Raw genomic sequence first — 14,907 nt, forward strand, 5'->3', positions numbered from 1 at the left:
TATGATTTCATCTGTAGCAACGATATATTTTGGCAAAGCAAGATGACACAAAACACACATCATAGTTTATTTATTTCTTTTCACAGGGAAGAAGTAAACGTACTGACACACAAGTAAAAGGCTGCTTCCGTGAGGCATGTAGAATTCATGCATGCGTTTAGTTACACAACAGGAACATATATGTATTGATGACTGAACATCTTGTTCTTGTGACTTATCAATGTAGTGGGAAGAACAACAGTGTTTCCAGCTTCCCTTTCCGCGCAATGGCTCCCACTACAAAGTACAAACTACTCTTCAGTCTTGTTGTCGGACGGACTTACCATTGCACGCATGCAACGCCATCACCTCGATTGTGAACCCCGGGCCGAACCCCACCATGAGGCCCCACTCGCAGCTCCCCTCCTCGTGGTTTCGCTGGCCACGGCGAATCACCTCGTCGAGGACAAAGATCGTAGTCGGGCCAGTCATGTTGCCGTACTCGCTGAGCACCCGCCGGCTGGCCGCCAACTTCCCGGGCTCTAGCCCCAGAGCCTCCGTGAAGATGTCCATGATCGCGGGGCCACCGGGGTGCACCACCCAGAAGAGGTTATTCCAGTTCCAGCCAACACCACCAATGCCGAGCGGCGGCGACACCGCGTCGACCAGGCACCGCTCGATGTTGCCGCCGACCTGCGCCGCCAGCTCGCCGAACTCGAGGCGGTACACCATGCCGTCCTTCGTGAGCTCGGCGGCGAGCGCGCGGTCCGAGCCGGGCAGCGTGGCCTGCGACGCCGACACCATCTCGAAGATCGGGCGCTCAACGCCTGCCCGCGGGTCGGCTCCGACGACCACTGCGCCGGCGCCGTCGCCGAAAAGGGCGCGGCCGATGATCCCGTAGCGTTCTTGGGCGGCGTCAGGGACGGCGGCGTAGCCATCCATGACGCTCCACATGTCCGCGCAGGCGACGAGGACTCTCGCGCCGCGGTTGTTCTCGGCGATGTCCTTGGCGATGCGGAGCCCGGCGGAGCTGCCGCTGCAGCCGTGGAAGCAGATCGCCGTGCGCTGCACGGTGGCGCTGAGCCCGAGAAGAGATGCGATGCGGAGGTCGATGTGGGGCAGTTGGGCGCTGGTGCTGGTGGCGAAGACGAGGTGGGTGATGTCTCCGGCCGGGCGGCCCCACTCGGCGATGGCTTTCTCTGCGGCAGCAGCCACAAGTCCTGGCATAACATTGGCCACGACGGCTAGCTTGCCGGGCAGAGTTGGGGCTGCAGGGTCCAAGAACTCGGGGTGCTCATGGAAGAGCTCCTCGTTGACTAGCAGGTAGCGTTTTTTTACCTTCATCTTCTCACCTGAGAGACATGTAAACAAGACACCATGGTAAGTGCATTTCTAATTGCCATCGTTGCTGCTAAACTTTTCACTCGAGAGGTCGTCGCCTTTGGCTCTAATACCATACAAAGTTGCACAAAACCAGTTGCATATTCTTGCACAGTAGAATTGGGTGTCATTGTATTAAAAATAGAAATAAATTGTTTGTTACATCCGTGTCTTGTAATTTCATATTAATATGTTCATGCCCTTGTAACAAAATGAATAGCCACAACCAAATAAAAGCCTAACAACCCAAAAAGGAGGCGATAATTATAGGTTTGCGATGAGTCAAACTTTCTTTAGTTTGACTAAATTTATAGAAAATAGCATTAATCACTACTGGAAACAGCAACATTGCCGAGGGCAAAAGACTTTGCCGAGGGCCTGATTTCGGGCACTCGGCAAATCGTTTCTTTGCCGAGGGCCGCCCTCGGCGAATCTTAGCCCTCGGCAACGGCTCGTTCGCCGAGGGCCCGACCCTCGGCAATCAACGACCCACGGCAAAGGCCCACCTTTGCCGAGGGTCGGGCCCTCGGCACAGTACCGCCTCTCGGCGACCTCGGCCGAGCGTGACGGCGGCACCGGCCGTCAGCCTTTGCCGAGGGCTCGGCGTTAGGCCCTCGGCAAAGAATTTGGAAATAAAAAAATAAAACTCTTTGCCGAGGGCCCGTTGTACAGGCCCTCGGCAAATATTTTGAACGGGATGGCGCCGGCGGAAATAAAAAGAAAACATCTTTGCCGAGGGCCTTGGATGTTGGCCCTCGGCAAAGAAATTAAATAAAAAAAATAAAAAAATCTTTGCCGAGGGCTCTGGATCTAGGCCCTCGGCAAAGAGGGCCCCCATATAAAAAAGGGAACGGCCGGGCGGGCGGCCTTATCCCAAGCCGCGCCCGCCCGAGCCGCCACTGCCGCTGGTCAGCCGCCGCCGCCGCCGCGCACGCCACCGCGCGCTCGGCCGCCGCGAGGACGCCGCCGCCGCGCGCTTGCCGCGCCGCCGCCGCGCAGCCGCCGCCGCCGCACGCACGGCGCCACGCCGCCGCGCGGACGCCGCGACGCCGCGCAGGCCGCCGCGGCGCTCGCTCGCCGACGCCGCGCAGGCCGCCGCGCGCTCGCTCTCCGCCCGCGCAGGGCCGCCGACGCCGCTCCCCCGTCGGCCCCTCAACCTACAGTAAATCCCTCAACCTATTTATAAATTGTTGAAGTTCAAACACATCGACAGCAAATCTCTCAACCTACAGTACTACTTCCATGATGTCTAGCATCATATAATGCACATCAGTTTCAATATGTCCGTGAGACTCAATCCACTCAGCACCACCATTACCCTAGAGTTTCATAAAAAAAAAACATTACCCTAGAGGCACAAGGTAACTTTGTGAAGATCACATTTAAAAAAACTTAAGATTATAAATGAAAATGTTGATATTTTTTATTATATAAAAATATCAAATGTTATAGTAGACATTGACGATGTGATTGTTGTTGTGTTTGTCCGTCGGTCCATCGAACGCTGAGCCTCCAATGGTGTTTGGCCTCGAGCCCTCCACCTAGTGTTGGATGGTCCAGTTCCCATAGAAGCCAAATACAAAGATGGCGCTTTCATTGGGACAAGAACATGACCCTCGCCGCCTAGCCTAGGTAGCCCCCTACCGCACAGGGGCACAAACACGTGTGCCTCCTTGCGGCCAACCTGCCGGTCACCTTGACGTCTTCTTGGTTCTTGCACTCTGTTCATTATGATGTACTGCCTTTCATTATGATTAATCTAGCTAACCGTTACAAGTAGGTGTTTGATTATTGGCATGATAATTAACGAAATGAAAGTACGCTGATGAACACATTGCACATGTGGCCAGTCTTGCATGCCAGGCTGCCCCGGAACCGTGCATGTGATGTGAGCCCTCTGCTCCGAGCTAGCTAGCAGGTCGCCCCCTTGCAATGATTCCACCGTTAGGGCTACTGACAGTTAGTCGTCGTGGACCCACCACTGACTAATCATTAAGCTACTAAGTACATACTGATTATTAATCAGCATCGATCTAGTAGAGCGTGTAAATTTAGGATTTACTGGTTCAGTACTTTTCTGCAGTTGCACTTGTTTTATTCACTGTCTAAGCGGGTCATGTTTTGAAGCAATTACTTGGGCATGCAATGCAGGTGGTTCTGGATAACGGCCTCGTCTGGACGACCTTGCCGTCACCTTCACTTCCCCGTCCCTCGGTCGAGTAGAAGGTAAAACCATGGGTTGTCGGCCATCGCGCCGTTTTTTGATGTGGATGGCCTTCGTGCCTCCCATTGTTGATGTGTCGGCCTTTGTGCCGTGAATGTGGGTGTTGGCCATCGAGCCGATTTTTTTTGCAGGTTTTGGAAACCTCCCCGTACAGGGGAGGTTCTGCCGAAATTTTTAACTTATACCCTTTTTTTTTGCAGAGCAAAGGACGTCAAAGGAGCTTCAAAGTAGTCGATTGTCCTCGTCGGCGCTGCGACTCTCCACTGCCCCGACTCGCCACTGCCCCGCTACCCTGTCTCCACCGCCACCTTAGGTATAAACAACCTCTACTCCTGTATCTTTGTCGTAGACTGCGTAAACCAGTTAGGCGTCTCCCGTCCGAAAGAGATACGGTTGGAGGCATGCAGATCACTGTGTGTATCTGACCGTATCTGTTTCGGATTGTCCACGTTTTTTGGACAGCCCGCGTATGCGTAGATGAGGTCAGTTTCCATGCTCCGCTCCGATCCGAGCCAGAATTTCGGCAGCACCTCCCCATTGTTCTCCGAATACACAAACTTCTTTGCAGGACGTGTATTGGGAGAACATCGGAGAGGTGCTGCCGAAATTCTGTCTCGGATAGGAGCGGAGCATGGAAACTGACCTCATCTACGCATACGCGGGTGGGATTAGGATCTATCCTCACCTATTAGACAGTAGGAACACCGGCTAGGTGCAGTTGATGGTTACGTTACTCGGTGATGTATTTGTCAAAGGATGGAGGACCGTCAGTGGATGTACACGGGGCGACGAAGTCGAAACGATTACGACGTGGATTGGGTGAAGAGGACAGATGACTTCTTGAAACATGCATTTGGCGAGGGTGTAGCTAAAGGGCATTCTCTAGTTTGGTGTCCGTGCAGCCACTGTGACAACAGGAGAAGGGTGGACAAGCAGACCATGGGTAAACATCTTGTGTACCATGGTTATACGCCGGGCTACCACCGGTGGATCTACCATGGTGAAGCCGATCGTATCAGAGAGGATCTACCATGGTTATACGTCCCTGAGCATGTCTGGAAAGTGTTGGCAGAGTTGAGCTATTTCTTTCGCCTGCTGTGTGCTAAGGAGATATCTCGGAACATCGCTATGGAATTGGAAAAGGTGGCACCTGTGTTGGTCTGTAAGCTGGAGAAGATCTTCCCACCCGGCTTTTTCTTGTCGATGCAGCATCTGATCGTGCACCTTCCCACTGAAGTACGTTTGGGGGGGCCTGTGCAGTTTCGTTGGTGCTTTCCAGTCGAGAGAGGACTAAAGACTGTTCGCAAGAAATGTACAAATAAAGCCAGAATTGAGGCTTCCGTTGCAGAGGCATACCTGCGGGAGGAGGTGGCCTACTTCACAACGCTGTACTACAAGCCGAACCTTCCTAGCAATCAAAATCCACTCCCTCGTTACAATGCTGATGAAAATGAATCGACCCTCGGCCTTTTCCAAGGACAACTCGGTAGCACAAGTGGATCGACCGTTATGATCTTGACAAATAAAGAGTGGCGCAGTATCATGTTATACGTGTTGAATAACGTTACTGAGGTGCAACCTTTCATCAAGTAAGTTCTCAATGATCTTGTTTCAATACGTCGTTACTATTCAACGTCCAACCCTATTGATTCTCGCTCCAACAGGGAATTTGTTCGTGAATCCTGGCATGAACCTAGGGATCCTACCCCGCAGGAACAAGACACCCTTCTATCGCGGGGCGCGGGAGCGGATAGGCCTGATTTCATTTCTTGGTTTAAACGAAAGGTAATGTCCAATTTAGCTTGTACATTCGATATTCGAATATAACGATCTATCATGTTTGAGCTTGCAGGCCCAAACCGATTCGTCCATGAGTGATGAGTTGAAACAAGTTGCGAACGGCTGCCAAGCTAGGGTGAAGTCATTTACCGGATATGACGTGAATGGTTATCGTTTCCACACAACAAGATACGAGCAAACCCGGCCCAATCGGAAAACCACAAATAGCGGAGTTTGTACGCCTGGCACTGATGGTCTCGACTACCATGGAAGAGTTGAGGAGATCTACCAACTAGAATTTGATGGTGACAAACCTCTTAAACCTGTCATGTTCAAATGCCATTGGTTCAATCCTCGCGAAACGAGACTGACCCCTCATCTTGGGCTAGTCGAGGTGCGAGAAGATTCCGTTTATCCGGGAAAAGACATCTACATTGTGGCTCAACAGGCCGTGCAGGTGTATTACACGAGATATGCCAACCAAGCCAAACAGGAGCTTCAGGGTTGGGCTATTGTGCACCAGGTTTCTCCACACGGCAAACTACCAACCCCTAACGATGACGATTACAACTTTAACACAAACACATATGATGGAGAGTTCTATCAGGAAGATGGGCTACCGGGGACGCTTCAGATAGTCCTACCCGAGGCCCTCGAAATGGAAGTAGACAACGAAACAGTTGATGACGAGGACGATGGAGATGTGGTGCAAAATGCCAAGGACATACAAATGCTTGAGCGATTACTTGTAGCAAGTGACGAGGACGATAACATAGAACCCTCAGATAGTGTTGCCTATTTGGATAATGTTGACAGTGATGACGAGACCTATAATCCCAATCATGAAGATTATTCGTAATACATGTAATACTATGTCTTGTTTATTTATTTTCATTTATATTTTGTTTATTTATTTTCAGTCTCTAATATGTGTACTAACAAGTCTTGTTCATTCTTCGTGCGTGCAGGTGATTGATCAAAGATGGCGAGTAGCCGGCCACGACGTGACACACCCTCGGCTTACGCGAGGAGGCCGCCGGAGGAGGGGGAGGCAGGCGAGGGACAGTTGCAGGAGGCAGCGGGAGGACGAGGGACAACGGCAAGAGGCCGCGGGAGGAGGGGGAGGCAGACGACAGGAGGCAGTGGTAGGAGGCAGCGGACTCAGCCCCCTGAGCCCGTGCCACCGACGGAGGAGGAGGAGGAGGTCGAGGAGGAGCAGGGTGCGGCGCCCGAGGACGAGGGAGGCGAGGCGTCGGGTGTCTACCAGCGAGGCCCGGCGAAGCTCCCTTCGTTTCCGCTTCCTCAGAACCGTCCAGTGCTTCGCCCTGTGCCGCCCAAGTAAGTAAATATAAATGATATCACAACTACTTCATATGATATGTTTGAAATCGAAAGAGAAACTGATAAATTTTCTTCTTACTTGTGCAGGGCTTGGGAGGTGTTGTCAGGTACTCCTCTGCGATCTCCCGCGACCGTCTTGGGTGTGTTGTGTCGGAAGTGGTTCCCCGGCATTGTGGAGTTGCCGTCGAAGGCCCGAGAGCCAGCCTACACGTGGGAGAGGTACGCCCTGGGCGAGGACGACCAGTACCGCAACAAGCAGGAGCGGATACTTGCTGAGTTTTGGGTAAGTTCCTCTCGCACAACATTAATCAATCCTTCACATTGAATTCTATTTTTTTCAAATAACGATTGGATATATCATCTTTTATGCAGAGGTTTTTCAGGGCCGAAGAAGGAACCGAGGGCCTCGCTGATCATGTGGCGCATGCAGCCTGTAGGAAGTATGTCACCGACATGTTTCATGAGGCGCGCGTCCAGGCCCACATAGACTACTACGCGTCGGCTCGTAGAATGACAGTCACCAAGAGGGAGGCTCGACAGATGACGCTGACCCAGGAGCAGTACCTTGAGGTACATGAATAACATTGATATTGTTTTGTTTTTGAATTAAATATGTTCAATTTCATCTTCATATATGTCAAACACTCGTTGACATGTAGGTGATTCCCTGGTGGTGTCGAGCGCATGCCGACGCCTGGACAATGATCGTGGCTAGGTGGTTCACGCCGGCCTACATAGAGAAGCACGAGTCTCAGCGGGCACTGCGTATGCTCAGGCCAGCTGCCACTCACCATCAAGGCAGCAGGAGTCTCCCCGGATTCAAATCGGCATATGTAAGTGATTTTTCTTCTATTTAGTTTCACGCTTAACGTATGCCTGATTGCTCACCACCTGCCGCCTTTCTCGCAGGAGGCTGCGCACCCGGACGAGGATGTCTCGATGTTCACGGCGTGGGCTATGTCCCACCAGACCAGGGTGGCCGGCGACGTCACCTGGGACCCCGGCTGCCCCTCGCGAGGCATACTCCGACCCTAACGTGTACACTAAAGTCCAGGAGTACACGTCGGCGGTACAGCAGCGGCACGGGCCAGAGTACGACGTCCGCACCGAGCCCATTGATGCCGAGGCCATCATGAGGCTCGGTGGCGGCAGGAAGCACGGCCGGACGTGGATTGCGAACGCCGCCATCGACCCCACCACTGTTCCCACTCTGAGCCAGCTCCGAGCACAGAGCACGAGTTCCAGCCAGCCCATACGCTCACGGCCTACTCCGACACTGCAGCGGGTCGATGCGCTCGAGGTAATTATTGTTTTACTCGTCGTAAATTAATATTCTCACACTTGAGTTAGTTTTGCATTACTGAAATATTGGAGTGCAATATTGCAGGCCCAGAACAACGAGAAGACGGCGCAGATCACGGCCCTCACTGCTCGGCTGGAGGCTGAGCAGGCCGCTCGGCAGGCCCAGGAGGTCAGGATTGCAGAAATGATGCAAATCATGCAAGCTCTTGGGCAGAAGACGGGTGTGCCTGTGCAGATGTCAGCTCCTCCGCCTCAGGTGCCGCACGCGTTTGCAGCTACTCCTGTAAGCGTTAAAGTTCACTTCTCGCTTGTGTGACATAGAAACCCAGAGAACACTAGCTACTGATTTGCTTGTATGACATAGAAACCCAGACAACACTAGCTATAAAAATTTTGATAGGTTTCTGTCTAAATACTAAAACTGTAGTCCTAGAATAATTACTGCAATCTCACATAAGCATATAATTGTTTGTGCAGCCTCAGTCGGCGGGTTCCAATAACCCCCCTCGTGCGTCACCTGATTCTGGAGGCTTCGTTACACCACCCTCGACGCAGAGGCCAGACGGTTGGGAAGGTTGGTGACGCAGAGGCCAGACGGTTGGAGAGGTTGGCCAGCCTCAGTCGGATTTGAACTTGTGGACTTGACACTTGAGTTAGATTGTGGACTTATGGAATTGTTGAATTTGGACTTGTGATGATACATGTGATATCTGTGAGATATATGTGATATTTGTGAGATATATGTGATGATTGTGATATTTGTGGGATATTTCTGCTGTTGAATATATATATATATATATATTTTTTGTCTGCATGGAAAGCAAGAAACAGGTGGAATGTTGAAAATTTTCACTGGTCTTTGCCGAGGGCCTTGACCATAGCCCTCGGCAAAGAAAATCCCAGGAAAAATTAAAAACAGGTCTTTGCCGAGGGCCTTAGCCATAGCCCTCGGCAAAGAAATTCCCAGGAAAAATTAAAAAGTAGGTCTTTGCCGAGGGTTTTGAACACAGCCCTCGGTAAAGAAATTCCGAGACAAAAATAAAAACGTAGGTCTTTGCCGAGGGCCTTCGATATAGCTCTCGGCAAAGAAATTCCGAGAAAAAAAAGAAAATAGGTCTTTGCCGAGGGCCTGTATGTCAGCCCTCGGCAAAGAAGCCGTGGAAAATAACCGCGTCCCTAACGGCTACTTTACTTTGCCGAGGGTCGCCGTTAGCCCTCGGCAAATACTTTGCCGAGTGCCCGATAAAAGGCCCTCGGCAAAGAGTCCTTCGCCGACGTTTTTTTTTCCCGAGGGTTCTTCACCGAGGGCTGCCCTCGGCAAATCCTTCGCCGACGGCTGAAGAGCCTTTGCCGAGGGCTTCAGGCCCTCGGCAAAGACCCTGCGTCCAGTAGTGAATATTTATATCTTCAAATAGGTTTACCATAAAAATATATTTCATAACTAATCTAATGTTGTTTATTTGGTATCACAAATTTTAGTAATATTTTTGTAAAAATTTGGTCAAACTCATTGGGAAGTGAAAATTGCTTTTTTTTTTTTGAACAGAGAGAGTAATGGCTAATTCCTATAGTAGCATAAATCCACCAAGCCCCTAACCACCGCAAGGCACCAAGGTGCATCTCCATGCCCACTTCCGATCATTTAGTAGTCTTTGGATCGACAGAGAACCATTTTTTGGAAAAGACATTGTTCCATCGCTTCATAAAAAATCAAGCGCCATATCCCTTTGCCAACGCGCAGACGCATATTGATGAGCGATTGGAAAGACAATGGGTGGTGTGTGCCACTTCATCGGCTCGGAGTCATGTTAGGGGAGGACTGGGGTGGAGTGGCGGGGTGGATGGTGGGTGGCGTGGCTAGTGGCGGCATATGGTAGTAGAGTTTAGCATTAGGGTTAGGGGTTGCAGCTTTGGTACATCTCTTGTGTCTTCCTTGCTTAGAAGTGATGGGTCTGATTGTGGCGGTTTGTGGGGCAGTGAGCAAGGCGGCGAGGGTACCACCTAGCGAGCGGCAGTGGACAACCGGTTGGGAAAAGCCAGTGGTGAGGGTGAGAAAAGCGGCATCTTGCTCCTCTGGTTGAGAGTCGGGGACAGTGGGAAGGAGGAGCGAGAGTGGGCATGCTGTGGGCGGCGCAGCTGGTGGCATGGATGCTGGTGGATGGCGTGGCCGGTGAGGGGGACGCCGCTAGCCCGTGTGGTTGGTGAGGCAGGCAGCAGTGGGGTGGGGTGGGTGATGGGATGGAGATTGAAGATAAAAAGGAGGTAGAAGATGACATGAGGGAGGTACTGTTACCTATGCTTAAAAGAGGGTCGGCTTTGATATCATCTTGGCACAGAGAATGACTAGTACGTTGAACTCGTTGTGCAAGTTGACGTGGGTGCACAAATCCTCCTACTGACTAAATAGAACGGCAGTTTGATCTATGTAATCAGATTTTTCGCTAATCCATCCACTCAGACCATTTTCTTACGGTTTAGATGGTGAAGACTATTTAGGCCTCATTTGAATGTTATCGGATTCATGTCAATCCACATGTGTTGTGGTGGGCTGGAGTGGAATTTAGTTTAAATTTCATCCCAATCCACCCAACACGTATGAATTGATGCGAATCCGACTATATCCAAACAAAGGCCTTCGTGTCTAAATGACATGGTCGCCCTGAATTTACCATTTAAATGATGTTTAAGCCTCTGGCCTCAATACTACGCCAACAAACAAAAAATTAGAGTAAACTCTACTGACATGCTGATGATAACGTATTCTTTCAACTTGTTGGAACCGATGGTGACCACCGAGTTCACGATCTTAGAGCTGGCTTACAGCCAGCCCGGCTCGTTACCACGAGCCTGCGCTCTCACAGGTCCCAGGTCCACCGGAGCTACAACATATAAGGCCTTTGAGCCTTACTCAACCCAAAATACTAGCCTTATAGATGAGGGTTCTCCCGTCTTATATGTTGTGTTCCTCCACCATCGCTACACGATGTGGGACAAAACCCCAACAATCTCTCCCTTAGTCACACATTGGGGTGCCCCCGCCATATGTGACGCTCGAGATTTTTTATCGGGTTTAGCTTTTTTTTACCATGGGCTCACGATCCACCGAGTTCACAATCTTGGAGCTGGCTTACAGCCGGCCCGGCTCGTTACCACGAGCCTGCGCTCCCATAGGTCCCAGGTCCACCGGAGCTACAACATATAAAGCCTTTGGGCCTTACTCAACCCAAAAGACTAGTCTGGTAGGTGAGGGTTCTTCCGCCTTATATGTTACTAAACCCCAACAATTTCCCCCTAAGTCACACATCGGGGTGCCCCCGCCATATGTGACGCTCGAGATTTTTTTATCAGGTTTAGTTTTTTTTTGACCATGGGCTCTGATACCAATTTTTGGAACCGATGGTGACCACCTGAGTTCACGATCTTGGAGCTGGCTTACAGCCGGCCCGGCTCGTTACCACGAGCCTACGCTCCCATAGGTCACAGGTCCACCGGAGCTGACAACATATAAGGCCTTTGAGCTTTACTCAACCCAAAAGACTAGTCTTATAGGTGAGGGTTCTTCTGCCTTATATGTTGTGCTCCCCCACCATCGCTACACGATGTGGGACTAAGCCCCAACACAACTTACCGGTTGAAAGATTTCACCTGGTGGTTGTAGAAGCATTTCTATGTTAGCATTCAGCTAGTAAGCAGATTTGTTTGTAAAACTATTTTAGAGCGTTGTACTACTCAACTACGTACTCCCTGTATCTATTTTTGTGCAGTCATCTGATATGGTAATTCTAGTACAAGGAGATACTGTATATAACATGAGAATGGAATAAAGTAAATCACTTACACATTTTCTTCATGATTGCTTTGTTGTGTGTTAGATGATCACTCTTGGTGATACGGAAGTACCAGTCAGTGTAGTCATCTTGATGAATGCAGTTGCCAGGGTTAGCTGTGCCGACGCCGAGCACACACGCAGGGCCGCCGTTACGCCATTGCTGCCGGAATTCGCTGCAACAAACATGCATTTTTATTTATAAATAAAATCTACGTAAGAAAACCAAAAATTATCGTTTACTATTCTCTTCCGAAATTTTATGAAATCTTTAAATTTATTTATGGTAGAAATTTTCTAGTCAGGGTCTGCAAATATATAAAACCGTTATTTATATTTTCAAAAAGATTCTGAGCGGACTTGTTGGCTAAAGTTTGATGTGTTTGGCCGGGCCTCCAAACAGCATGTACTGTACTTCTTGCATGCCCTTCTCTTTTGAATGAATGAAAATATTACAAACTGATAATCTCCAAGGACATTCTTATTTAAACCCCTATATAATAAACATTAAGGTGTATAAAAAAAGTCTTCCTCCAGCCATTTTGCTACTCAACCTCTCAGATTTAACAGCACCTTAAACCAACCAATATCTCTTCCTCAAATTTGGGTTGTGAGCCGAGCATCTTTAACAGGCTACCTAAACATGGCCCTACTCTACTTTTGAGTGGAGGAGAAAAAAATCCACACCAACATGGTACCTACTAGGGCCTCTATTTTTTTTGGCCCCCCTACTTTTCCGCTCCACTGTCCAATTTTGTTGGTCCAACAGAAAGCTACATAATTTTTTTTTGGCTGTTCCCCTCCGTGGGCTACCGCTCGCGAGTGCGTCCGTCGCTGCTGCCCCCGGTCCACTACTCCTCTCCAGCACTGCCGGCCTGTCGTGCATCCTCCCCGCCGCCACGACCACCCGCCGTTGCCTCCATTCGGAGGATGCTCGACCCGCTAGTGGCCATGGCCAGTCCACAGGGAGCGCCCCGCTAGAGGCCGTAGCATGTCCCCAGGGAGCACCACGCCGTCTTCCTCTCCCATCCCCCATCAGCTCTTCCCACGTCCTCCGTCGGCTCTTCCCCGGAGGCCATGGCGAGCCTACAGGGAGATGGCCGAGTTTTTCTACGGCGATGTGAGATGGAAGAGGATGACATATAGGTCCGACATGTCATTCTCTAGTAGACTACTAGGATGGATTTAGGGAGCCTGTTTTAGGTAGTGCTGCTAGCAGAAACAACAAAAAATGAGTAGTGTATCAAAACGTGTGGCTACCCTTCCATAAAAAATAGGAGACCTGTTTTAGGTACTAGCGCTAGAGATGCTCTAATCTGGTGCAGATAGCACGTGTGTTTTAGGCTCTGGCGCTATTTTGGTCGCCATAATTAGTGCCCCTTCGTAACATACTAACGCTAGGCAGATTGTGCCGCCCCTCCCTCGCTCCCATCCCAACATCCCATGCCGCCATCCGCCCACGATGCCCTTCCCGCTCACACCGGTGAGGCGGTGACCAGCCGTCCGGTGCCACCAAAAGTCATATGACTCCCTTCCGCTGGCTGTGCGACTTCTCCATACATGATAGCTGATGGATTCCGCCAACGTGCGCCGGCTATACTGCTTATTCCCACAGCTAGTAAAGCTGTCACCTGTCGTTCGTTAATTGAGAAGAGAAATATGCAAAAGATGGAAGAGACAATCGGTGATATGCATACAGAGATATTCTGGCGGACCTGTGAGATTCCTGCTGATCAGCTGGCCCTGCTGATGTAGGACTCAACGAGCGGACGCCGCGAACTAGCCGTAGCGGCGATCCACATCTTTCACGATTGTAGATAGGGGAAAAAAAGCAAATTAAACGTCCAACGATTCTAATTCAATATAGAAATACTGCTGAATGTATATATATAACAAGAATAAAATTTCAGATAATCAAGACATGCAGACACTTGACAGCTCCGTAGTACTACACTAGTTACCTTAGATTGCCAGGACGAAGGGCGATGGAAGGGCAGGTTGCAGCCGCTGTGTGGAGGCGGCTGTTGCCGCGTGCCAAGCTCGCCGATTGCATGGCTGCGTGACGACGTTGACGATGGCTGAAGGGTCCGTCTGAGATATATATGACGATGGAGATAGAGCAGCAGCCTGTATATATACTGCGTTGAGCGAGGCTCTGCTGGTTTTGGCCCCTTAAATAGCGGTGCGTACCCGTATGTTACCTTATTTTACTGTTATACGTCTATTTATCTTATAGTACTAAACAACACTAGCTGACTTGCATGCCACTAAGAGAACTTGAGATGACGTGCTTAGCTTCCATTAAGAGGTTGGAAGTTAGTCGCATTATATAACTATTAGTGAAAGATGATGTAGATGTCTTGCATGCTGAGATATAATATGCAGTGGGAACTAGCTTTATAAGAGATATAGTTGAGATAGAACTTAAGATGACGTGGACAGCTTGCATTAAAAGGTTGTAAGTTAGTGTCATGACATGGCTATTAGTGTAAGATGATTTGGATGTCTTTCATGTTGACATAGTGTATTGGATTGTCACATACTATATTATCCTGAGCAGATACTTGTTTATAAGAGCAGGGAAGGCTCGTCGCTCCCTTGTCATGGGTTCCAGTTCTTTCCAGACCGACTGATTGGAGGCGGGGATGGTGGAGGTCTAAGCACCGCACTGAGTCCGGAACTCAGAAATGGGGGCTTGGAGTCCAAGTTTGGATGGGGACCTGGACCCCTTGACAGGAGAGTGGTGGGTTGGCCCTGCTTGTGCCTGGGGTACAAGCGGGACGTGTGTTTCGGGGTACCCAGCTGGGCACATTGATTCGCTAATCGTCGGGTAATCCGGTACGACTTGTCTACAATCTAGCACCATAGTAAGACTGAAAGATAAAGGATGGTGAAATAGATCTGTTTGCTCAACTCTTGCTTGAAAGTAGAACATGTGCTTACTTATAAGGGTTAGATAATGAACTAATCATGACGGCTAATAAGAAACATACATAAGGATTCACTACTAGCATTGCTTTCCGCAAAAGGGGAATCCAGCAAACCATAAAGCTTATCATATCCTTTGAAGTCCGGA

The 14,907-nt window shown here is 50.0% G+C and overlaps 1 protein-coding gene and 1 pseudogene across 1 annotated transcript; one reads left to right on the plus strand and one right to left on the minus strand.

The window, feature by feature from the left end:
• Positions 1-217: 217 nt before the first annotated feature.
• On the minus strand, positions 218-13,884 carry LOC136489061 (bisdemethoxycurcumin synthase-like; annotated as a pseudogene).
• LOC136485188 (uncharacterized) lies at positions 7,709-8,760 on the plus strand. Its single transcript, XM_066482120.1, has 3 exons — positions 7,709-8,003; positions 8,091-8,288; positions 8,483-8,760. Exons 1-3 carry the CDS (start codon positions 7,836-7,838, stop codon positions 8,585-8,587), a joined length of 471 nt encoding a protein of 156 aa, XP_066338217.1. The 5' UTR covers positions 7,709-7,835; the 3' UTR covers positions 8,588-8,760.
• Positions 13,885-14,907: the final 1,023 nt, after the last annotated feature.

This window comes from Miscanthus floridulus, chromosome 10 (assembly GCF_019320115.1).
Source record: "Miscanthus floridulus cultivar M001 chromosome 10, ASM1932011v1, whole genome shotgun sequence".
NCBI classification, from domain to species: Eukaryota; Viridiplantae; Streptophyta; class Magnoliopsida; order Poales; family Poaceae; genus Miscanthus; species Miscanthus floridulus.